Here is a 26,021-nt window from a genome sequence, read left to right on the forward strand (position 1 = left end):
TACCTGTTGGTCAGTTTGACTTAGATGAGTTTCTTTAGAAGGACGAGATTTCCTTGGGGCTGGAATTAGTTTTTGAGTAGGAGAAGGAATAGGAGAAACTGGGATTTAAGGAGACGGGGTCTTGGGGATTAAGTTCAGCCAAGATTTGTAGACCATGAGAGAACAAGTCTGTTAACTGAGCTATAGGAAAGGTATTTTCAATATCTATTTCAGGGAAGGGAACTTCCTTATTTAGAGATCCAGAAACACATCTGTCAGGTTAAGACCTGTTTTAGAAGGGGTGTATATTTTCCAATTGATCCTGTAAGAAGCATTTTAGATTATTCATTTGGGCTTGCATGTTCTCTTGCATGTTTTTATGTCTTCTTGTGTTTTATTTTCAGATTTTTGCATAATTTTTTTGTATTTTAGCATCTCTTAACACAGTACTGAGGAGCACAAAAATGACTTTACCTAATAACATAAAAAATTGGAGGTATCTTGAATTCCTCAATGTCCCTAATTCTTCAACTGCCATATAAATGTCGAAGAATGTAGTATTCATTTATATATATATATATATATATATATATATATTTATATATATATATATATATATTTTGTAATTATTTTTCTAGTAGGCTTCATAAAACATGTGGTGAGTAGGACAAGACCAAAACTCTCTCCAGGTCTCCCTCCCTCCTAATTAAGAGTAATCTAGGCAGTATTGTTAGTGAAGGTTGCCTAAAGTTGTTTGTTCTCTGAGGGAAAGGAAAACAGCTTCCCCAGGCCTGATTTTTTTTTAAAACAAAACAGCTGTGTTCTATTCAAATTAAGGAGAAACAAGAGAAATAAAAAATGTTTTATACTTACCTGTTCTCGCAGCTGTGTTTCAAACTGCTTAAAAGGCTGACTTGAGTAAGTAATAAAGAAAGAAAGAAAAGAGATTTCACAGAAATTTGAGGGTCCTGGTCACAATCTTCGTGGATTAGTCAGACTGTGAAGATAATTTTAGGTTGTGACTTAAAACCTAGATTTAGTTGCCCGCTGGGGGAAATCCCAAATAAAACACTCAAGTCAGTCTGGAAATTTATGATAATTTAATTAATACACAGGGAAGGAATTTAAGGAGAAGGAGGGAGGATATAGTATTTCTCCTGCCTAGTCTGTGCCAGGGGTAGTTTAAAATTCCCGACTCTAGGTCTCAGATGAAGATTAGAGGCTTCTAAGAGGATAAAGTTGGAAAAGTAAAGGAGGGAAACTCAACCAGAAACTCACTACTGAACCACACAATAGCTTGTAGCCATGCTAAGATGCCAAAAGGCCCAGCATGCTGCTATCAGCCAACTCTCTGCCACAAAAGGTACGGGAGAGAGGAAATGAGCCAATGTATAGACCTTTCACCCTTATGTCCACTCCTCTAAATGCCCATTCTTTTAGAGTTCTCATCTTCTTTGATTATGTTATATCTTTAGAGTTACTTAACTCTTCTTTGTTAAGTTCACCTTTTGTGAGTTACTTAACCTTTTTGTGATTAATTTAACCTTTATAGTTACTTAATACCTTTTGGTATTAAGATCTTAAAATAGACTTAACTAAAAGTTTTAGCTTCAATATAAGGTAAGAGTTAAGTACCTTCATTGTTCAAGCAGGAGATTACAAGTTTATCTTCCCTTAAACTATGGTCTAAATAGGGTGGAGTAATTTAACATTCACAATTCCCCCTGATTTTGTTAGACTAAGTATCTTGATTGTTAAAATCAGGAAATAGCTAAATCCAATCTTCACATTTGGGGGTTGAGAGGCAGAGGAAGGCAGAACTAACAACTGGGGAAGCATAGTGGTAGCCTCAACAGAAATAGGTGAGTTAAGAAGAGGGATGTTATTTTTTCTTTTTTCTTTTTTTTCTTTTTCTAATCTTTCAGATTTAATTGTCTGGTAAACCAACCAATAAGGAAAAAAGATCACATTTTTTAAAGGGAGTTTGCAACAAAAATAAATGCTCATCCATCAAGGAACTTGCTTTAGGTTAATTTATGCCTCTTTCAGTAATTCCATTGATCTCAGAGATAGAAGGGACCACAGACACCACTCTAATCTATATGTGAACAAGAGTTCTTTCAATGCTATACCTAACAAGTCATCATCATTGTGTGTGTGTGTGTGTGTGGGGGGGGTTCTGCAGTGCCTCTTGAGGTCACTTGTTACAATTTTGCGTAATTCTCACTATTAGGCCTCTTCCCTCTTATATTAAACTTAAATCTGAACCTCTGTGACTTCCATTCTTAATTCCTAGTTCTGCATTTTGGGACCAAGGAGAACAAGTCCATTCCTTCTTCTGCATGACAGCCCTTCAAGTATTTAACAGTAGTTTAGGCAGCTCCTGGAAGAGGAAGGAAGATAACATTTTCTGAATAGATATTTGAACAGAATACATTCTCACCTTCATAGAACTAGAACAAGGCTCATGTAGTTCCTTCCCCTGTAATTCAATTAATGTCATCTATTTGGCATGTGATTAGTGTGTACTTAATTCCAGGAACAAGCATTTACCATGTGATTACTGTGCGCTTGTCACATTTAGTTACTTTTAAATTAATTGTCCTGATTTGTTTCCAAGATTTTTTTTAAGGAGCTAAATGAGTACATGTAAAATTTGATCTTAGGGATAGGATCTCATGTTTTTGTATTTTATATGGAAGTTTCATATTTCAGAGATGTTGGGGTATAAGAATGCTATACTCAAAGATAGGGAATCTGGTTAACGACCTTGACTTTGGCACTGCTATGCAAAATTTAAAAATTTTTGGTTCCAATGGGCATGGAGTATGACCATGGGCAGAGAATATAACCCCTCATGCCTCAGTGTTCTTACCCATAAAATTATGATAATAATGGTATAACTCCATTATTGTTTGGAGGAAAGTGATTATAAATCTCGGAATGTAGCTAAGTCCAATCTTCACAGTAGCTTAGTAAATTGTCTTCAAGAGCTTTACTGCAACTGGTTAGTACAACAACTTAGACACTTAGTAAATGTTTATTGACTACCAGTTTCACTAACAATTATTAATATGCCTGCTATTAATTTAGTTGCCTCAACATTGATTACATTGTCGTCTTTTCCAGTTTGCTGAGTATGAGGTGAAAGCTCAGTTGTTCTAATTTCCATTTCTCCTATTATTTGTGATTGGGAGCAATCTTTCATATGGTTTGTTTATATTTTGTATTTCTTCTTTTGAGAACTTTTTTGTTCATGTCCTTTGATCACTTATTATCAACAAATAGATCTTGGTCTTATATATTCATATTTGTTCCTATATATCAAATATCAGAGAACTTTCCCTACTCAATTGACAACTTCCCTTTTTATCCTAGTTGCAAGATACATAGTTGTCCCTTGCTATATTGCGGTTCACTTATCTTGGCTTCACTGTATCCTGGGTTTAAAGAAAATCTAATTCTGTATCATAGAATTACACTCATTGCAAGCTGAAGGAATGAAAGGTGACCAACTACAGAGCTGTGTTCTGTATCCTGGGTGCTGATTGACTCAGTAACTGTAGGTTAATAAGACTGTGGAAAAGGCTTGTAGGAGAGTAGAAAGGGTTTATAAAGCCTTGAAATAGATATAAATAATAAAATAAGTGTAATGCCACTACTTCGCAGATTTTCATTTATCATGGGAGTCTCTGGAAGGTAACTCCTGGACAGGTGAGGGATCATTGTATTACATTTTAAATGATACTGATTTAAATATTCATCTTTCCTTTTTATCTTTTTTTCTCTCCCTTGCTCCAATTCCCATCACATGTCAGAAAGAGCTGGATTTAAATTTTAGAGCTGACATACACGGGAAAGAATGGAATGGAACTGCACTTCTTCCTTGGGAATATTTTCCACCTGGAATTGACAAGATGAATTTATATGCCATCCATGGGTCTGGGGATAGAAGAACTTATGAGGCTCTTTATCCAATACCATGTGAAGAAATTGCAGCTGGACAAGGTCCCAATTTGTGAGTGTCTAACGATCATTTGATTTAGGGTTGTTTTTGGTTGTCATTACGACTGAAGGAGAGAGAGAAAGTAGGATATGTGAGGCTTTGTTATGATAAAGCAAGATGGGAAATTCTTTTGAGTAGTTTAATGAACTAAAATAGCTTAATTGTGATTCTGAGAAAAGGAATAATTAAATCTTTCATAATGTGAAAGGATAATAGCAACATTTAAATGAAATTTCAGCCATACTCCTATTAGAAAGTCTTTGCCCTTGTAGAAGAGCAAAGCTGTAGTGGAAATGAACACTAGACTTGGAATCAAGGTCTGAGTTTGAGTCTCAGATCTTCCAGTAATTGACTTTATGACCCTGGGCAACTTCTTTAGTCTCTTTGAACCAGTTTCTTCATCTGTAAATTGGATAATAATCCTTATGCTTCTTTACATGGCTTTAGGGAGGAAAGAAAGTTATATTTATTAATTAAACATTTATTAAGAGCTACTATGTTTTAGACAATGTATTAGGTACTATATAAATGGGAATTCATATTATCTTTTCTGACAAATATGCTGAACATATTCACAGGTAATTTTATATTTTTTATGTTTTAGAAAGTATAATTTAGATTCCCTGATATTATATTTTGTTTTATTCTATTGCCTGCTAATTATAACACCAAAAAAGCTTAATAAATTCACAATGATACCTTTCACATATTTTACCACTTACTCTAATGATTGAGAAATTCACAGGGTATCTTAATTTCAGGCAAGCAGCATAGTGGTATTTTAGCAATAGAAGCCCGTGCTGAAATAGGAAAAACTGGCTATATAAATATGTATGTAAGCATTCAGGGCTTAGAACACAGATCATCCCCTCTCTGGTGTACTGCCTCTTTTTACCTCCACTTCTCTGAAGCTTTATCTACCTTGATGGCTCTGTTGAGGTGTCACTTTGTCCTTGAAGCCTTTCCTGTTCCTCTCCATAATTAATGTTCTTTCCCGCCTCAATTTTTTTTAACCTTACTATATTTCATTTCCTGGAGAAATATGTAAGCTTCTTGAAGGCAGGGACAGTTTTATTTTTGTCTTTTTATCTTCATGCTTAGAGTGTTTCACATGGTAGCCACTTGATATGTATTTGATTAAATGGAATGGAATGGACCAGAACATGTCACACACCGAGATTAAGTTAGTACTAGGTGAGACTTCTAACTTTAGTAGAGAGTTTGTGCTTTAGTCATTCAGAAAACTGCCTATTTTCCCTAAATGTATTCATTTTTAATAAATATGTAGAATTTTGGATCATATGCTTAAAAGCTGTTTCTTTGTTTCTCCCCCACTCCTTTTTATTTTTTAACCCTGAAGCCATCGCCTGGAGTATTTCAAACCCTTCGATTTGAAGTGGGTGATGGGAGATGACTGGGAGCAGCCCCATTCAAAGCTGTGGCCTTAGCTTTGTTCAACTGATTTTCCACCTCACAGAGATTGCTTCAAAGCCCAGAGAAAGCCATGGAGCAGATCACAACTCCACTCAACTTTTTGCCCTTTGATAGCATCATGGAAAAGAAAATCTTTGTCCATCATTTACTGCCAATAATGTGACAATATATGGGAAATAAAACATCTATTTGAAGGAGTCTTTAAAAAAACTTGAACACTGAACATCAATACAACTTATTATTCTAACCAAGGTGGGGCTTTGCCTTAGGCAGGGCAGAAAAAATTAAGGTGTGCTAAAGTGATCTCCTGGAGCATGAGGGAGACTACTAGAGTGCGGACTCCAGAAAGCTTGGCTCTACTCTTCCACCAGGGCACCTGGGAAAGTTAGAACTCCAGTTTCTCTATATCTTAGTGATTCTAATTACCCAAATACCACCTCATCTGATAGACATAGAGTTGGGAAATGAAGCCAGGTGGTTCTAATCTTGAAATCTAGGTATAGGGAAATAAAAAGCTGTTTTCTCTAGCAGAGTCTTGGCTGTTGATAACTTAGATAGGGGATGAGAGACTTGGATTAGAGAATCCTAACTGGTAAGCACCCTTTGCCTTCTGGTTTGTGAGGGAGAAGAAAGTAAATCATATATATGCCTAAGACTGTTCTCTCTCCTGCTCAAGTTTGGACTCTTTCCTTCTATAACTGGATTTCCTCAAGAGCAAAAGGGAATGGGAGAAGATGGGTGTTTGGTCTGCCTATAGATAGACACAAATGGGCATAGAGGTTGACACTTGCTGATGATCCTACTTGAGACTTCACACAATTACAATTTTTGACCTGAGTTGGACTGCCATGTTGGTGTTGGTAGTCAAGCCTTAACTCTTGCTCTTGTACAGCCTTCATGAACATCTTAATAGACAGCTCTAACCCTTTGCCATTCTCTGCCTTGATGCTAGTCTTGCTTACTATCAGAATGAAAAGAGTGTTGGATAGGCCAATAGGGATGGTGATTCAGAAGGGAGGAGTTGTGGAGAAGGGTATCAAGCTTTTCTCATCCTGTGAAGACTATCTTGGACCAGGCATCCGTGGACTAACTAGTGATTTGATAGCAATGTACATAACTTTATTTTATTTTCTTTATTACAAATTTAAAACACTTACCTTCCATTTTAGAATCAATGCCATGTAGTGGTTCCAAGACAGAAAATCTGTATAGGCTAGGCTTTGAGGGTTATATCTTGCCCTGCTTTTTAAAATAGAAAACTCTCTACTATCTTGACTAACTCCTAGAAAAAATCTATGCTTATTCCCCTTTCTTACTCTCCTCCCATTCACCTCCCAACCCATTGCAAACTTTGATTCTGAATCTCTCCTCTCAGCTGAAACTTAGATTTGACAATTTAGAGATCCTTTAAAAACCTCTTTTCCCAAAGTTATCAAGGACTTCTAGGCTGTTAAATATTTTTTTCCCCCTTAGTTCTCTTTTTTGGATCTCTTTGCAGATTTTTGGCATTGTTGACTGCTCCTTTCTCTTGGATTCAGGTTTAGTTTTCCTTCTACCTGTCTGGCTACTCTTTCTACATCTTTGCTGGATTATCCTTCCTAAGTGTTTACATTGCCCAAGTCTCTGTCCCAGGTCCCCTTTCTCTTTATATACCCTAGGTCTCAGGAACCTTATTAGTTCCCATGGATTCCATTTTTATTCCTTTTGTAATTGATTTCCAGATCTGTATATATACAATACAATATAAACATTTCTTAAGTATCCACTATGTGCTTGGAATTATTCTAAGTGCTGAGGATACAAGTAAGAAAAAGATATACCTTCTTCTTATAATCGCTAACTTTTTCTATGCTGTTTTTTATTGAACCTGCTATTACAAGTGTGTTTTCCATACACACATAGACTTACCTGTTTACATGTACCTACCCAGGAAAATGTAAATGCCTTGTGATCAGAGAATTTTTGTTTGTTTTTCTTATCTATTTTGCCACACCCAGAGAGTTGTCCTGGACATTTTCAGGGGAGGAGATCTACCTGCTGTAGGGAAGGGTGTCATCTTGGGTAATGGAGAATGACTTGGAGAGCTTTATTTTTTCTCATCATACTGTGAGACACGGATGGATCTGTGAGCACATTGATGTGATCCCAGCATTAGAACAGATCATGACCCATCCACATCCTTTCAACCCATGTGATTCTTTGTTCATGATCTTTTAGAATCCCTCCCTCCCACCGAGAGTATCTATGAAACTCAATGGAAGCCATTTTCTAGGGAGACCTATAATTAGGATTTTTTAAAATCTATGTCAAGCACTACAGATTGACTTGGGGCTCAAGGGGAAGAGAATATTCTCAGTTGAAGTGTGTGTGTGTGTGTGTGGGGGGGGGTAGATAGGACATAACTTCACACTAGTAGTGGCAGTGTGGGAGAGAGAGACCCCAGGACTCCTGTATAAAGCTGCTACTGGGGAGGCTAGAGCAGAGAGTAGGAGCAGGACAGCATTGGAGAGGGGCTCGCCCAAGCCAGCCATCTGGTAGCTTCCAGTTTTAGCCAATTTTTCTTGTTAGCTTAGTGTTAGATTCTAAAGGTCTGCAAATGTTGTCAATGCCCCTTATAACAACTACCACTTTTATAGTGCTTTAAAGGATCGAAGGCAACGTGCTTTAAAAATATTATCTCATTTTATCCCTACAACAATCCTGGGAGGTAGGAACCATTCTGTAGATGAGGAAATTGACCCAGACCCAGGTTAAGTGACTTGCTCCGGCCACACAGTCAGTAAGTTTCAGGGCTAGATTTTCTGTTCATCATACTCTAAAGACAGCACTTTCTAAATTCAGTTCCCTTTAAATTTGGAAGCCTGGAACAAAATCCCAGTTGCCTTTCCGCAGTTACAACTCTTCTCTGGACTTTTAACATTTGCCAATACCAGTACTTCACTCGGACTATATCCATCTGTTCTTTCTTATTCTCACTATATTCCTGGCCCACCTTAAACGAGGTCTTGGGAACTTTAAATGAAAGTGTGTGTAAAGTTTTCTTTGCAGAGAGTTATTAACTGAGGGACTCTGGATTAATTTAGCAGCCAGGTCTGTTCTTTCAGCCATAAGCCATGCTGTCAGGGAAACTTAATTACACTTTAAGTGGGATGCAAATGAGTTGTGACACTACATCATTTCACATGAAAGGTTCATTACTTACATTAACTTGCACAATGCTCTCTCCTAAGCACAGGCTCATTACAATATTCCTGGGATTTTTTAAACATGGCTAAATGCAGGCAGGGTCTTTACTTTTAATCGCCTTCTCCTTTCTTAATCGTTAAGACTACAAATGTTCACTTTATTTAATGGTTGTGAATTGGACGAGTGGATATACGAACACACCAGGACTGGTAGGAAGAAGGCTAAGCATAGCATCTGTCTAAACCAGCAGCGAATTCTTAGCTCAAGGTTGTCCTTTGAAATCAACCTATATGGGGGCATCCCTACAAATGGCCAGGGAAAAAACTGTAAGATTCTGATAGAAACATTTAAAGGAATTTCAACATAGACCCTCATGAGGTTTTTCTGAGGATGAACTGGGAGGGATAAATATTTATCAATTGATCATCAGTGATTAAGTTCCATTGTGTGCCAGGGACGGTGTTCTAGACAGGGGATATGAAGACAAAAGAGAAACGATAAATCTTTGTGGATCTTACATCCTGAACTTGAAGGGATATCTAGTCTAAGCTCTTCATCTTACAAATGACAAAACTGAGGCCCATGGCCATATTGGTGCTAACTGATGGATCTGTTTTGTGAACCCAAGTCTTTTGCCTTCAGCTTTAGCACACGTTCCAGTGTATCAGCTGCACACAGGATGACAATGTTCTACAGTGATACTCTTTGAACGCTGAGGAATAAAGATGGGTAATGTTTGGAGGCAGAGGACTTGGGCTCAAAAATCCAGCTTGAAACCTTAACTGTGAGACCTCTGGGACCTTTCTGTACCTTCCTGTCTCAGCTGCTTCATTTAAAAAAGTAGATGATCTTTACTAGCTCTAACTCTGTGATTCCATTCACTAAAACTAATAATTATTTACAAATTTCTGGGAGGGCATTCATTTAAAAAAACCCCAAACAACAAGAATATTGAGGAAGGGCTAACCTTCCTCAAGCTTCATTTGATAACTTATTTCTATAGTACTTTGTTTTCAAAGCATTTTCTTTAGAACAACTTTATGTGCATTTTACAGATAGGGGAATTTTATAGAAGAGGAAATCTAGACATAGAAGTATAGTCACACCTAGGCATGTAGGTGGTATAGTGGATAGAGAACTTGGGCCAGAAGTCAGGAAGACCTGAGTTCAAATCTGACATCAGATTTGTGTGATCCTGGGTGAGTTGCTTGACCTCTGTTTGCTCCTGTTTCTCCATCTGCAAAATAGGGATAATAATAGCATCTATCTTGCAGGGTTATTGTGAGAATCAAATGAAATAATCATTTTAAAGTACTTGGCACATAGTAATTACTCTATAAATAGCTATTGTTAGCTATTATTTTAATTTAATTTTTTTCCTTCTTCAGACACTATTTTTTTCCATTTTTATTGTTATGCAAAACAGACTTCTATACTGGTCACTGTTGTAAGAGCACACTCATATATAATCAAAACCCCAAACTAAAAAAATAGATACCTGATGTGAAAGATGACTTCAAAGGTTCTTTCTCTAGAGGTGGATAGCATTCCTCATCAGAAGTCTTTCAGGATTGATCCATGTCATTGTGTTATGGGGTTCAGATGTGTACCCCTGGGGTTCAGGAAGGATACCTTTTGCAAAAATGCAAGACTCCAAAACTTAGCTTAGAAGCAAAAAGAGAAATTTATTAATTTAGAAAGAAATCTTGAGAGTGGCCAGGAGGATAGCAGGGTGGAACAGCAAGATGGGGAGCAGTTCCTGGGAGGACAGCATGAATAGAAAAGCGGTTCCCCCAGGCAACATCAGTTCTGGGGATTTTATACATTTTACAACAGAGTTAGTCACCCAGGCATGAGGTGAGGTGATCATACTGGGGTCTGCCTGGGGACATAAAGATTCCTTAGTTTTAGGGAACAAACAGATGTCTGATAGGATCGAGGTGTAGCCTGAAGGTGCATCTTTCTGTCCATCTTAAATCTAGAGGATGATCAAAGGAAGATAGTCATCTCAGGACCCTAGAGGGTCCTTGGGCGTTTCTAGGCTCAGAGTCAAGAGGATGTAAGGGAGCGAGGGAGTTTTCCCTGATAATAGTTTGCCTGGGTTTCTGGGGGTACAGTGCCCATGTCAATTGCATTGGTGAGAGGAGCCAAGTTTTCACAGATAATCATCATTTAATATTATTTTACTGTGTACGATGTTCTCCCAGTTCTGTTTTTTTCACTCTGCATCAGTTTTAGCTATTATTTTTAAATGACTTCTTAATTGTTACACAGCTATTATGTGTCTGCAATACCACCAAATTTTCTGGCTGCATGACCACTTTTCAGTGCTCCATCTTTGTAATATTTATAGTATATATCAGTTGAGGAAAAGAAGCCAACTTCATGACATTTATATTTTTATTGTCATCAGACAGTTTATATAAGGTAGCTGAAAAGTCTAAGTGCATTTTTGCATTAATAACTTAAGGTGGCACCAAGATTTTTGGGACACCTTATATTCAAGAACTCTCAAGTACAGGTAGTTAGGAGTCACATACAATAAATGAGTTGTATATGGCTCATGTCTTCCTTTAAGACTCAGAATGTGCCATCACTTCCTCCATGATGTCTTCCTTGATTGCTCTTTATTTGAAATATGTATACATATCTGATATCCTCTCCTACCTTCAAGCCCCATAAACTAGAAGCTCCATGCGACTTGGCCAAATGATTGGAGTTACTGTTTGTCACTGTCAATAAAAAATTTCGGTGGCATCTATTATCCTAATTATTACCTTGTATCATGGACCAAAGCTCTCACAAAAGCTTTGATGATGTTATGCTTCTGTGAGTCAAATATGACTCATGTGGTAAATTTAGGGTGAAATATACGATGATAAATCAGGTTATCAATGGACATAGGTGGTCAATTTGGATACCATAATATATAGTGGCTCATGGCTTAGAAGAATATGATGTAGGATGTGCCAAGTTAAGGCTATTTGGGGTTAAATGTGTAGCTTCTGAGGGCTCTTTCAACTTGGGTTCTGTGAGATATGACTTTCTAGAGGGTGTAATAGTAGAATTTATTATGTAGTTAAGGTGATACAGTGGAAAGGGCATCAGAGCTGATGTAAAGATTTGAATTCAAATCCAGCTTGAGACATATATACTAACTGTGACCCTGGGCAATTCATATAACCTTGGTTTACCTCAGTTTCCTTATTTGTAAACAAGATAATAATAGTCCTCATTTCCCAGGGTTGTTGTCAGGATCAAATGAGACAATGATCATAAAGCTTTTAGCACGATTGCCTGCCACATAGTGTCATATTAATGTTAGCTATCACAATAATAATTTTATTTAGTCAGCACAAAAGATTATCCAAAAAGATCTAGAGATCTCAATAATTGCTACCAAATATATAAAATTCTTTCTATAATTTAATAATTGTTAACATTCACATAATGATTTAAGGTTTCCAAAATGCTTTATCTATTGAATTTCATTTGATTCATGCCAAATAGCCTATAATCCAGATAGCTGGAAACTTCTGACTTTATGTGTACAGAGTCATAATTTTCCAGATCTTGGAGATTACCTACCTCAGCCTCTCGATGTTTTAAGATCATAGAAGTTAAGTGATTTAGTCTAGATCACACAGTGAGTAACATCCAAACCTCCTGATTTCTAGTCTAGTATTTAGATATCAGTATTTAAAACATCTGTAATGTAAGGAATGAGAGACCCCCCCCCCCAAATAGAACCCTGCTGTTTAATGAACAGCTAGTCAGTGGGGGCAGCTGACCGAGGAGCAGTAGAGAATGAGCATGAGGATTCTGGGGAAAGGAACTGAACGCTGAGAGAATTCTGGGCAACAGACTTCACTTCCAGCTTTGGAAGGATACTGAAAGGAGCGGTTCCGGAGGGTCAGAGAAATATCTGAAGCCAGGAGGACAAAGAATCTGATTTCCACCTTGTTATATACCTGTCACCAGCTAGAAAATCCTCCACAACCTCCTTTCACTGATCTCCTGCTACTCAAGACTGACCAAGAGTCAGTTGGACTCTGAGGTGGAGCCAATCTGCCCTCTCCTTTGGGTCTCTCCCTTTCTTACTTTCCCTGGTTAAATAATAGAGACATTAGTATAAATTAGTGTAGAGTTAAGTGATAAGGAACAGGGTGTTGGGAAAAAGACTTGAGGCACATAGCCTCTGGCCAAGGACCTTTGATTTCCAACAACTGTTGAATATAGATATCTGGGCATTCCTAATCCCTCCATCCTGCTGCCTTAACTCCCCGAACTCTTTATTTCCCAGCTCTCCAAATAAATTTTCAGATTGTCTGTTAGAAGTTGTTTAGGGTTTTCTTGAGAAGATATAGATTGAGGTTGTGGGGGACAAGATCAAAGGTGAAATCTTGTTTCATCTGTAACAAGCAAAGATCCAGCTTGTCCCTGAGGTTATAGAGAAGGGTTCAACAACAAAGACCCTTGCAAGGGACTTTCTGGGCATTATATCCAGTTTGAGCCCACATTCAAGACCCAAGGATATAATTTGTGGTGTATCCTTGGGAAGAGAAGTAGACAGATTCCTTCTGTTTCTCTCTGTGTAATCCATAGCTCTAAAGTCAGCTAAACTTGGGGAAGAAGAGATACAGTCATTTCCCTCAGATCTTCAGTTCCCCCACATCCCTTTCCTCCACATCTCCCTTCAGCCTCTCACTGGAGAAACATCCATCCAGTGAGTCAAAAATGCTGTTCACCCCTCTCCTTTAGTAAGAGAGGAGAGTCTCCATTTTCTTCCTCTTTTACACATCTCCCCCATGAGATAGTAGGTATGTAACCATACTACTCTTGTTTCACAGCTTGCTATCTCTTAAGGCTTCCTTCATTCCTCAGGGCTGCCATTCTTTTAGTCTGCAATTGGAGTATACAGGATTGATCATGGGAAATTTAGTAGAAGGTCCATCTTTCCTCTTCTAGAACTTAATTTGCACATCTCCAGAGTACAGATAACAATGGCTCATTAGCCAGTGGATTCTGAGTAATTTGTCAAGCAGGCATAAAAGTTGGAAAACCCTGACTCTGGACACCCCATTTAGCCACCCCCACCCCAATCCACTGTCTGAAAGCTTAAAGTATGAGGCTATCATCTTTTCAGGGGAGAAGAACCTTTTGAGAAAAAATATGCAGAAATTTTATCCCCATCTCAGACCCTTCAGCAAAGCCATTCTTTCTATGGTTTTATAGTAGATTAGGATGTGATGATGAGTGACTTCATTTCCATTTTAGGCTTCACCTGTAAGCCTGACAAATGGCACATGTATAATCATTCCATCCTCATCAAACTGGCTTTCATACCTGGGCTACCTCAGAAATAACTTCAGTGTACATGTAGGCAGAGTGCTACTTTCAAGTAAAATCATTTTCCTCTTAATCTTGAAGGCAAAACAGGAGCATATCTTTAGAGAAGGAAGGGTCCTTAGAGATACTTTTATTCAACAATCTCTTTTTACAGATAGAGAAATGTAGTTCTATTTCTACCACATAGCCTTCCATTTTGGAAGCTGGGAATTAGGAAAGCATCATGGTGCAGCATTGGTTAATCTTTTTTGAGTTTGAGTGCCCAGAGGGAAAATTCAAACTGTCTGAGAGCCCCCACATTACAGGAGAGAGTTGAGAGATGAAGTGCTTGCTTTGGGCAGCTGGACAGGGGGGTGGGGCATGCAAAAATATCCTTGGGCACTGGGAAGAGGGGAAACATAGCAGCTCCCGAGTGCACTCATGCCACGTCTTTGCCAACACTGGTACAGTGAGAAGAGTGCTGAATTTAATGATAAAGGTAGTTAATATTTATATAGAGCTTTAAGATTTGCTTTTAAAATATTTTTTAATATTTTTAAAAGTGCTTTTAAAATATCTTATTTGAAGATCCTCACAACCTAGAGAAATGTGTGCTACTATTATCCTCATTTTATAGATAAAGAAACAGAGGTAGAAGGAGGTTAAGGATTTACCCAGGTAATCAAACTGATAAAGCCATTAAACTCCAGCCTTTCTGACTCTTTACCACCTCTATGCCCTATCCAGAGTCTCCTAGCTTCCTAAATTTAGACATAGATGGCCTCTACTCAAATACTGGCTCTTTATTCACTATTTGTATGACCCTAGGCAAGTTACTTAATTCTTTGAACTTTATCTTCCTTATCTATTAAATGAAGGGGTTGAACTAGATGAGCTCTCCAAGGTATATCTCACTCCAAATCAATAATCTTAAAATCCTTAGTGACTTTGGGCAAGCCACTATTCTAACTTAAATATTTGTTTTCTCATCTATAACATGATTGGTTTGGTCTAGATGACCCTTTAAGGTCCTTTCCCATTACAAATCCATAATATCATGTTTACAATGGTTTCCTCAAGCAGGGATTTTAGCAAATTACTAGAAGCAGTGAGGGGAGAAATGACTTCCTTGAATCTTCTTAATTATTTTGTATTCAGTGCTGGGTCAGTCAATTAGTCAACTAGTATTTATTAAGTACTTACTATGTGCCAAGCATTGGGAATACAAATACAAGCTGGATAAAAAGGTGCCTTAAATAAAAGCTGCCCTGAGCACATAATAGGGTGAACTAAATTTTTTGCCATGCCACTAAAGGAAAGATCTCTAGTCAAGAATGGTACTTAAAAAAATTAGCATTCAAACACTCAGAGCCTGGTATGTTCAATAAGCTGAAGAATCAGGACAATTGGAGAAAAAAAATAATAGTTTAACGTAGTTTGGAGGAAAAGAAACTATCCCAATAAATCACTTGTCATTTGAGATAATAGAATACTGCATCATCTTCTACCTCCTGGAATAAAGGTTAAAATACCTTTTTTTCTCTGTGAGCTCCACAATCTCTCTGGCATAGTCATTAGGGGCCACTATCATCACTGCCTTTTTTGAAATGGAAACACTTCCTTTCTTTAATAAACTGTTTATAATTCCTGAAAACTCTTTTGGATTTATTCCAATTTTTAGAGAAAAAATTACTCTTTGGATATTATTTGATTGAGTTTAGCTAGAAATGAGTTTAATTAGAAATGGTTTTGGCACAACTCACTATCCTGCTATTATTCTTTTATATTTAAATTTCTACATATTATTGCCCAGGTAGATAAAAGAAATGTTTTTTAATATTTGAATAAAAATGTTAGGCTATAAGGTTATCTTCTGAAGGTTCATCAAAAGCTTCTTTTGGACAACTCCTAATAATGAGAATGATGAGCAGGATATATGCATCATTTGTTCCTATATGGTTTTGATTCCTTTACTGTGGTTTCTGTATTTTGAATTTTTTTTACTCTGTTACACATGAAGATTATGCATATTTGATATGTCAAAATCTATTTTAAGTGTTCTAAAGTTTTTTGAATTAGTGTTATGCTTGGGTGATCTGTGGGCAACATTTTGTACTGTCACAATGGCTTCTTTTAATTCAGTTTTTTTTTTTTTTGGTGAGTTCTTCAAGAATATTTTGATGTCTGGGGGGAAGGAAGGGAGCAAACATCTATTAAACACCTACTATGTGCCAGTCACTGTGCTAAGCACTTTATGAAAAATATTTCAATAGTCCACAAAAGATAACAGTCTTTTAAAGTACAATTCCAGATAGTATACTAGAACTAATAAAGATAATAAATTTAATATCGCAAGTAACTAATAAAACAATTGGATCTTTTGATGGATGTTTTTTCTTTACTGTTGGTACTTTGTTCAGTACTGTAAGTTGCTTTTCATTTTGTTTTCTTATCTAGTATAGCTTTTGTCCATATCCTCCTGAAATTTTTCCACAAGAGTGTGTACTTCATGCTCGTGTATGAGCTCTTGACATTATAAGCATACCAATGGAGCAAATGGGCTGTCCGTCTATTTATTGTTCTTTGTTCTTTTTATATTAAGCACTCTCTCCTTTGCTGATCATCTGTTTCTGTTTATTTTTTGAACCACTTCTAGAGTTCTTCATCAATCAATAAACATGTATTAATTACCTAACATATGTCAATCCCCGTGCCAAGTGCTGAGCACACAAAAGAGGCAAAATATCGCCCCTGCCTTCAAAGAGCTCACAATCTAATGGATTCTTATTAACATATTACAGCTTATTCATGTCAACTATACAGATACTACCCTTTGAAAATTTAGTTCTTTGCAGTTAGTGCAAATAAAGTGAAACCAAGAATTTTCAAGAATTATAAATAATAAAGGTACCTGCTTTGGTTCTCATCAAATTACAATATAGTTGAACCTCTAATATTTAGGGCACATGTATTTTGAACTTATTTTGATATATGGTATAAGTTGTTGGGCTAAATCTAATTTTGTACAACATGCTTTCTAGCAATTCTTGTCAAATAACTTGTACTCTCAAATTTATTGCACATTAGGTCGTTGAGTTTGGTTACTTTTGATTATTCCTTATCAAATCTCATTCACTGATCTATTTTCTATTTTTAACCAGTGGCAAAATGTTTTGATGATGACCTTCTAGTATGGTTTGATATATATTTCCTCTTCATTCCTACTTTAAAAAATCCCCTGAGAGTAAGAACAATTGCTCCCCCAAGATGAATTTTATTATTATTTGTCCAGGTCTATAAAGTTAGATGTATAGATTTCAAAGAACAATTTCCAAACTCTAGGTGTGCTTTCATTTCACAATCTGACCCATTACCTAAGCAGACTATGATCCCTTGTTAGGAAAGGCGCTATCCAAAAGGGAAGGAAAGATAGGGAGCTGGTTTGAAAGTTGTGTTGATGGTAATTTATTTTGCATAAAATAAGAAGAATGGTAAACATGGCTTGACAAAACTATAGTCTTCTTTCCTTTTCTCTTAAGCTTAAAGATGGGCAACATTTTCCCTTTGATAATCACTTTGTCACATAAATATCTTTGTTAATGTTATCCTTACCAAATGTGCAGAAAGTCATTTACATCAACAAAGATAACAAACAGTTCACTGGAGTTGCAGGATGTTACTTATGGAATAGTCAAAGGCAAGGCAAGAACTGACAGCATGTGACCACCAGTCAGACTGACTATTGATGGTAGAAATTCATGAAAAGAACACAGATTTTGGATCATGTCTGTAAAAAACCGTAGTAGCTATAAGGAGGAGTATATGTGTTCCAGCACTGTCTCTCCAAGGCTTGGATCATATTTAATATGCCACCATGAAATGCTATGCAATCTTTGGGTTATCTCATAAAGGAGAAAATTCCCCATCTTTCATTGAACCTGTTCAAAGAAAAAAATTTTCAAGGGATATTATAGAAGAGATTATTGCCTAAGTAGAGGTTTCTCTACAGCATCTCTGAGATCTTAGATTTCCTTTGGAATTCTCTGGTTTCATGGTTCTACATCACTCGCTCTGAGAGGTAATACAATCCATTCACAAAATGACAGAATCAGTATACCATCCACAGTCACAATGCATCACTGAATCTAACAGTTCAGACATTAGGATCATAGGCTTAAAACTGTAAGGGACCATAGAAGTCATATAGTCCAAACTACTTATTTTGGAAATTAAATTAAATGAGGTCCAGGGACTTGAAGTGATTTGCACAAAGTCATAGCAAGTGACAAAGCAAAGAATTGAATCCATGTCCTTTGACATGAAATGCAATTCTTTTTTGGAAGGCTAGTTCTCCCTATCTTGCTCAGACTGAAAGTTCAGCATACCACATGGACCAGGTCTCACACTTGCTCCTAACTGGGGCCAGTTTTGCTCCCTTTAGGTATCCTGCTGATGTTTCAGTGCTTATGGCTTACCATATGGGTGGCAGAATTAATAAAACCACCTGATGGCTTATTTCAGCTCAGGACTCCTGAACTCAAGCAATCCACTTGCCAGTCTTTTCAGCCACAGAAACTATCATCATGCTTAGTAATCTAATGCTTTTTCTCTCTAGATTATGCTATCTTCTAAGCTTGAGTTAAGCCTGAGAATAATAGCGCATATCTTTTCCTGGTATCTATAGGAGGAGTTATCCAATTATAAAATCATCTGGCTGAATTGGCCCAAGAGACCAGGTTGCCAGGGAGGTAAAACAATGAGCATTATGACTTTCTATCTACTAGTCCCAGGGGACCTTCTCAGGTATAAAAACAAACCTATCCTAGTAATGGAGCAGGGTAAATTCTTCAGTGCCAGATATGTCACAGGTGAAGTCAGAGCAGGATAGAATCAATCTATAAGCATTTATTAGGCATCTACTGTGCACAGGCACAAGGATTCAAATTTTTTAAAAAGGAACAATTCCTACTCACTAGGGACTTATAAAACACAAGTATATTTGGAATAAATATAAAGAAAATAAATATAAAATAATTAAAAAGGTACTTAGGAGTTTACTAGTAGTTTGGGATAGGGACCAGAAAACACTTTATGTAAAAGGTAATATTTGATCTGTGCCTTGAAGGAAGAGAGGGACTATGAAGTGGAGGCAAGAATGGAGTGCTTTTCAAGCATGAAGAAGGACTAATTCAAAAGCATGAAGATGAAAGATGGGGTAGAACAGAGAGAAGGCCAGTTTGTCTATATTAGAGTTCAGGAAAGGAGGTGATGTCCAATAAAATTAGAAAGATGTTTGGTTCAGGCTATTAATGGCTTTAGAAACAAAGTGAAGGAATTTATTTTTTATCATGGAGATGATATAAATTGACTGGAGTTGATTTAGGAGGGGAATGAGATGGAGTTAATCTAGTAGGGGAATGAGAGATGAATTTTAGCCTATACTTGAAGAATCATAAAATACTTTTCTCAAGTATAGAACAATGATTTTGCATCTTCCCTAAAAAAAAAATCATACCTTTTAGCACAATAGTCCCCAAGGCTCAGAGATCTCTATCTAAGGACATAGAGTAATAGAACTTCAGGCTTAAATCATCTAGTCCAACACTGAACTGGAAACCTGAATTCCTTCGACAATATACCTGAAAAAGGATCCTGTCATTTTTGGCTGGATCATAATTTTTGGCAGAGAATTTATAATCTTAGAAGGCAGCCTATTCCATGGAAAGAGATTAAATTAAATAGTGACCTTCTAATTATTCCATGCTGGAGAACTGAGCAAATCAGAGAAATGGATATATTGTCACTCTTAATGAATAATTTTTGGACTTTGCATATCTTGGCATATTCCAAACCTGGACTATTAACATAGTAGTGTAATATAATGGAAAGAGGAAAGGTGTCTAGAAAGAAAGAACTGTATTCAAATCCTGACCCTACTAGTTACTACCTGGAACAAGTCTTTCAACCTTTCTAGGCCTCTCAGTTTCTGTATTTCTTAAGAAGGTGCCATGTTGGATGTTTTGGTGATATTTAACCTGGACAGACAAGTGGGGGACTGAAGAGTTATTGTAGGGTATAAGATTTAGATTTGTTCTGCTTGATCCCAAGGAGCATGGAGTGAAGATTATAAAGAAAGGAATTTAGGTCTGAGTTAAGTAGAAACTTTTTAACAATTGGACCTATCAAAGGGCTTCTTTGGGAGTTAGGAGGTTCTCTCATTCCAGGTCTCTAAGCTAAAGTTCACTAACCAATTACTGGGTGTACTGAAGAAGGGAGTCCTCTTCAGACATGGATTGAAATGGATGACCACTGAGATCTCTTCCAGCTCTGAAGTTCAGTGAGAATGTAATGCAATCCTAACCTTAATCTTATTTAAATTTATGAAACCTAGTGAAGATGTAAGGGGAAGCATTTTGGCTAAGGTATCTGTCAATTTATTGCTGGTTTCTCTGATTCTCTCAAATATTAGTAAAGAAGTTTGACTTTCCTTGAGTAAAGAGATAAGAATCCAAGTAAATATTTCACTGTTTAGCAACTGCTCATATTCCTTGTGCCTCTGATAACTTGGCCAGTATATTTTCACTCAGTCTTTGGTGGATGTAGTCTTTATAATCTTAGCCTTATGATAAAAAAAGGTGTAACTTTCCAGTGATGGTTCTGTAGCAAAAGAACTTGACTAGAGGAGAAAAGGGGGAAAAAGTCAGTGGGCTGTTGAGTTGGGAAGTCAATGTTGTGTGATGACATCCAGAAAATAACTAGCGATAAGGAAATTGGCTAATGCTGGAAATTAGCATTTATCCTGCATCAGGAATGGACTGAGTGTTCCATTGTCATTCAAATGCTTCTCCCTAACTTGAAAGCCATTTTCAATTTTAAAATTTTATTATTCACCATATTCATTCTCCCTGAAATTAACTTACTCTTTAATCCTTAAACTTTTTAATTTTCTCTGTTCTAGTTGATCACTTTTGTGGTTGTGATCCAGGAACTGCCTAGAGAAAACTTTTCTTCCAAAGTATTTCTATCCAATATTATCTTCTTTCGGTAGAAGGCAGAATAGACTAGCAGGCCAAGTTAACCAGTGGCAGCCAGTATGGGAATGGGCTTCATTCCTAATTTGCTAGGATGATTTACTTAACTCTTGTACATTTCAAGTATTTTAATTAGACAAGGGAGATAGCATTGTGGATCAATTTCACTATCTTCTCAATAAGGCATGCACTGGACTCATTTCTCCTACTTGGTTTGTATTGGTCATTATGAGAGGCAGCTGTTACACTCCAATAGATTTGTGAATTTTTCAGTATGAATCTATCATGTGTCAGCTATTCCCTCCCACAGTTTAGCTACTGGGCAATCTACTGTAGTCCAAAAAATGCTGAATTTTGAGTCAAAACTTGAATTTGAATCCTGGTAGTACAATCATCTGTAAAATATAAAATATATACTGTTTCACTGGGTTGAAAAAATTTATTTTTTTGTGAATCACTTTGTAAACCTTAAAGTGTTAGAAAAAATTGTGAGCAATTATTTCAACTCGTGGACTAGTCAAAGATGTGCTTTGCATTTTTTTGAGATGATGCCAGATCAGTGTCCATGGAAGAACATCACTTCCTACAATATGGCAGTCATTATGCAAGGAATGTTAATGAATATTCATAAGCATCCACAAAAGATGTTTTCAGTGATCTGAACCTTGAGATGAGGAATGAGAACTCACTTCCCTTAAATGATATCACTAAACCAATTCAATTCAACAATGAGTGTTAATGAAATACTTCCTATGTATAAGGCAGAATGGGATGGAAAATAGAGGCCTGGACTTAATAGTTAGGCTTCTATTGGCACAGTCTAAATTTGTGACCCCTGAGTGAAATCATTTAGCTCCATAGTGATCCTGGCAATTCTTTAGGACTAGCTGCAGTTGAGTTGTGGATATGTTCCTACACAAGGGGAGTCTTTCTTTCTTTCTCTTTCTTTCTTTCTTTCTTTCTTTCTTTCTTTCTTTCTTTCTTTCTTTCTTTCTTTCTTTCTTTCTTTCTTTCTTTCTTTCTTTCTTTCTTTCTTTCTTTCTTTCTTTCTTTCTTTCTTTCTTTCTTTCTTTCGTTTTGTTATTGCAAGCTTAATGATCATTAAACATAAATAGGTCAATATCTCAAGATGATCAAAAAGAGGATTACATATTAATTTTAAGAATGTAGTAACTAAACTGTTAAAGGTGTATTTCTGTCCTTGTACAACTTTTTGTTCTGTGCATTTAAAAATGTTTATTATTATTGTTTTTTGTGTCTTTATGGCTACCCACTCATGTCTCTCCTCTCCTCCCTAGCCCTACCCTCTCAAAGAAGGAAGACTTTCTTTGCAACAAATATGGACAATCCTATAAAACAAACTGATAGTCAAATGGAGGGATTTTCTATACCAGAGGTGCTGTAGAGGGTTTATATCACAGGTCCAAACCATTCCCTCTCTCCCATTCCTTTGAGTAAACATAATAATTGTGTTATATAAGACATGTACAATCTAAATTATATTACCTGCCATCTTGGGGGGGGGAGGTATAGGAGAGGAAGATAACATCGATTTAAATATGTCCGAAAATGATAATTGAAAATTGTACTGATGTAATCTGAGGGGAAAAAACAACTAAGAGCTAAGGATACAAAGGCAAAATTAAAAAAAATCCTATGCTCAGGAAATTCACATCCTTCTGGGGAGATAACATTTGTACCCAGATAAGTAACAATACAATATGATTAGAAATGGTACATTCACATATCAGAAGAGAATGGAATTGAGGAAAGATTTATAAGTTACCTTTGTTGATGAAACTTTCCAGTTAAAGGTAAGTAGTATTTGAATTTTTACTCTCATTTTGTAGGTGAGTAAAGTGAGAATCAGAGAGAAAAGAGACTTGACCATGGTTATTTAGCTCATTTTGAAAGGATAAGGCTTGGCCATTATGGTGGCAGATGCCTATTGCTAGGGAGACTGAGATTGTGAGTTCTCCCAAATTCAGGAGTTATGAGCTGTAGTGGGCTAACATGAACAGATACCTGAATTAATTTCAGTTAATATAATAAGCCCTAGAGAATGGAAGAATCATCAGTTTGCCTAAGGATGTATGAACTGATCCATGTTAGAAATAGAGGTCAACAATCTCCTTTTTGATTTAGGATGAAAGGAAAGAAAGGAGGAAAGAAGGGGGGGAAAGAAAGGAATGAAAAAAAGAATGAAGAAACAAAGAAAGAAAAAGAAAGCTGAATTAATTAGATTTTACCTAATATTGATGACTTGCAATGTTTCCAATGAGGGTTTTAACTACCTTTTACTCCACTTGTTCTTAGGAAGATAGAAGAAAAGAGGACAGAATTAAACTGACTTTGAGCTGTTCTACCTTAATGGATGCACCCAATACTGTTGTTTATTTGCCTTTCTTAGTGAGAGGTTTAGAATTTATTTCAGAGTCACTTTGATAATAAATATAGCTATCCTAAACGGTTATTTAGCATAGACAGTTATAAGAGAAGTCAATCAAAAGTACAGAGACTCTCAAAGATATTATTCAAATGTAAACCATTTGGATCATGTCAGCTGAAATAATCTGATTTTATAAAGAGGTAGCAATCTAAATTAGGGAGAGGAAGTCCAATTTTAAGATAGTGTAGGACACTGAAAATGCTATAACTGCTTAGGATGTGTAGCATGATATGATGAATAGAATATTTGATTTAGACCCAGGAAGACCTGGTTTCAAGTCCCAACTCAAACATTTACTAGTTGTGTTGCTCAAGGTAAACCGCTTTGTCTCTCACAAAGATCTTCAGTGTCTTTATAAAATATTACAACTGAAAAAAAAACACAGGGTCTGTAATAACACTTATAGAATTCACTTGAATTTTCTCATATATAGAAGTTACAATAATGGACAACCTAGGTCATATGGGTTTATTGAGCATTTTTATGCTGGTGACTATTAGCCCTAATCTCTCTTGTATTTTCCAGTCATGTACCATAGATTGTCCATTGGATATTTTGAAATGGACATCCTATACCTATCTCAAAATAAACATGTCAAAAACAAAACTTATTTTTTCCCTGATAGCCACTCAAACACCCCTCCTATCCCAAACTTTATTTTGTTTTCAGTTTAAGGGACCACCATTCTTCTAGTCACCCAGACTCACAACTTTGATATCATTCTTGACTCCTCCTTGTCTCGTTCTACATATTCAATCCGTTTCTAAATCTTCTGAGAATGAGAGGTGGGAAAGAGTGGAATTAAAAGTTTAAGGAGAGAAGAAAAAGGTTTGCATTGGTTACTATGAGGAGTTCAAGATAGTCAATTTGGGAAGAGTCAAATAGTGTTCTTGCTGCAGTAAGGATCTAGTTAAGATTAGATGATGTAAATCTCCAGGAGACTCTACTGGCACAGTTGTCTGACCCTAACCATTCAAAAATATGTGAGTAGAGAAGGCAGATGGATAGTGATAGGTTTAGAAAGGGTTAAGCAGTGATAGAAGAAGAGAGAAGAATTTTGAGCATGGAAGACAGCATATAGTTGAAATGATCAACTATAGAGTGAAGATTTAGAAGGGAGGAAAACAAGACCAAAGCAGAGGTTATTTCCTTGGTGAGTATGAAGAATAGCTTTGGAAGGAGTGAGGCAAAGGAAGAAATGGAAGGGTAGGAGGTTAATGGTCAGATGAAAGAAATATAGAGTTTTTGATGATTGATAGAGAGCACATATAGGTACTAGAGAGATCAAGGGTATGAGCATTTTAGTATATGCTAGAGGCAAAGAAAAAGGTGAAGTGCATGGAACTTAAGGAGGTGGATATTAAGAGATATTAATGCTTATTTTGAAATCCCTAGTATAAGGGTAGAAGTTGGGGAGGAAAGGAGACTGAGCTTAATGTACTGAACTTTTTGGAATGATCAAGAAAGACTTGGTAGATAACTGTGATTTTTTTTTTGCTTTGCTTGATTACATTTATTTATTTATTTTAATTTTAATTAAATTTAGTTTTTTGGTTACAATACTCACTTTATTCCCCTCATTCCCCTCCACTCACCCTTCCCTCAGCCAACATGAAATTTCATTGGGTATTACTTGTGTTCTTGATCAGAACCTATTTCAATGATGTTGTTTGCACCAGGATGTTCATTTAGAGTCTACATCCCCAACCATATCCCTTCAACCAATGTATTCAAGCAGTTGTTTTTCTTCGGTGTTTTTACTCTCACAGTTTTTCCTCTGAATGTGGATAGTGGTTTTTCTTGTAGATTCCTCCAAGTTGTTCAGGATCACTGCATTGCCACTAATGGAGAAGTTCATTACTTCACAGTGTATCAGTCTCTGTGTACAATGTTCTCCTGGTTCTGCTCCTTTCACTCTGCATCACTTCCTGGAGGTCATTCCAGTTCCCATGGAATTCCTCCACTTTATTATTCCTTTGAGCACAATAGTATTCCATCACCAACATATACCACAATTTGTTCAGCCATTCTCCATTGGAGGGCATTCCCTCATTTTCCAGTTTTTTTGCCACCACAAAGAGTGCAGCTATGAATATTCTTGTACAAGTCTTTTTCCTTATTATCTCTTTGGGGTACAAACCCAGCAGTGCTCTGGCTGGATCAAAGGGCAGCCAGTCTTTTAGGGCCCTTTGGGTATAGTTTCAAATTGCCCTCCAGAATGGTTGGATCAATTCGCAACTCTACCAGCAATGCATTAATGTCTTGACTTTGTCACATCCCCTCCAGCATTCATTGCTTTCCTCTGATGTCATGTTAGCCTATCTTCTAGGTGTGAGATGATACCTCAGAGTTGTTTTGATTTGCATTTCTCTGGTTATTAGAGATTTAGAGCACTTTTTCATGTGCTTATTAATAGTTTTGATTTCTTTAACTGAAAATTGACTATTCAAGTCCCTTGACCATTTATCAATTGGAGAATGGCTTGATTTTTTTGTACAATTGGTTTAGTTCTTTATTAATTTGAGTAATTTATAACTGTGATTAAATTCTGGATGAGGTGATCAATGGATAGATGAAGTTTAAAGAAATGGTTGCTGAGTGATAGCAG

At 36.6% G+C, this 26,021-nt stretch overlaps 1 protein-coding gene across 1 annotated transcript in view; it reads left to right on the forward strand.

Annotated features, from left to right (window-relative positions):
• LOC100011172 (UPF0462 protein C4orf33 homolog) overlaps positions 1-10,226 on the forward strand; it is a 55,767-nt gene extending 45,541 nt beyond the window's left edge. The window contains exons 8-9 of the mRNA XM_007496345.3: positions 3,798-3,997; positions 5,346-10,226. Of these exons, the coding sequence (XP_007496407.1) occupies positions 3,798-3,997; positions 5,346-5,433 (288 nt within the window). The 3' untranslated portion in view covers positions 5,434-10,226. The remainder of the gene's footprint in view (positions 1-3,797; positions 3,998-5,345) is intronic.
• Positions 10,227-26,021: the final 15,795 nt, after the last annotated feature.

This window comes from Monodelphis domestica, chromosome 6 (assembly GCF_027887165.1).
Source record: "Monodelphis domestica isolate mMonDom1 chromosome 6, mMonDom1.pri, whole genome shotgun sequence".
NCBI lineage: Eukaryota > Metazoa > Chordata > Mammalia > Didelphimorphia > Didelphidae > Monodelphis > Monodelphis domestica.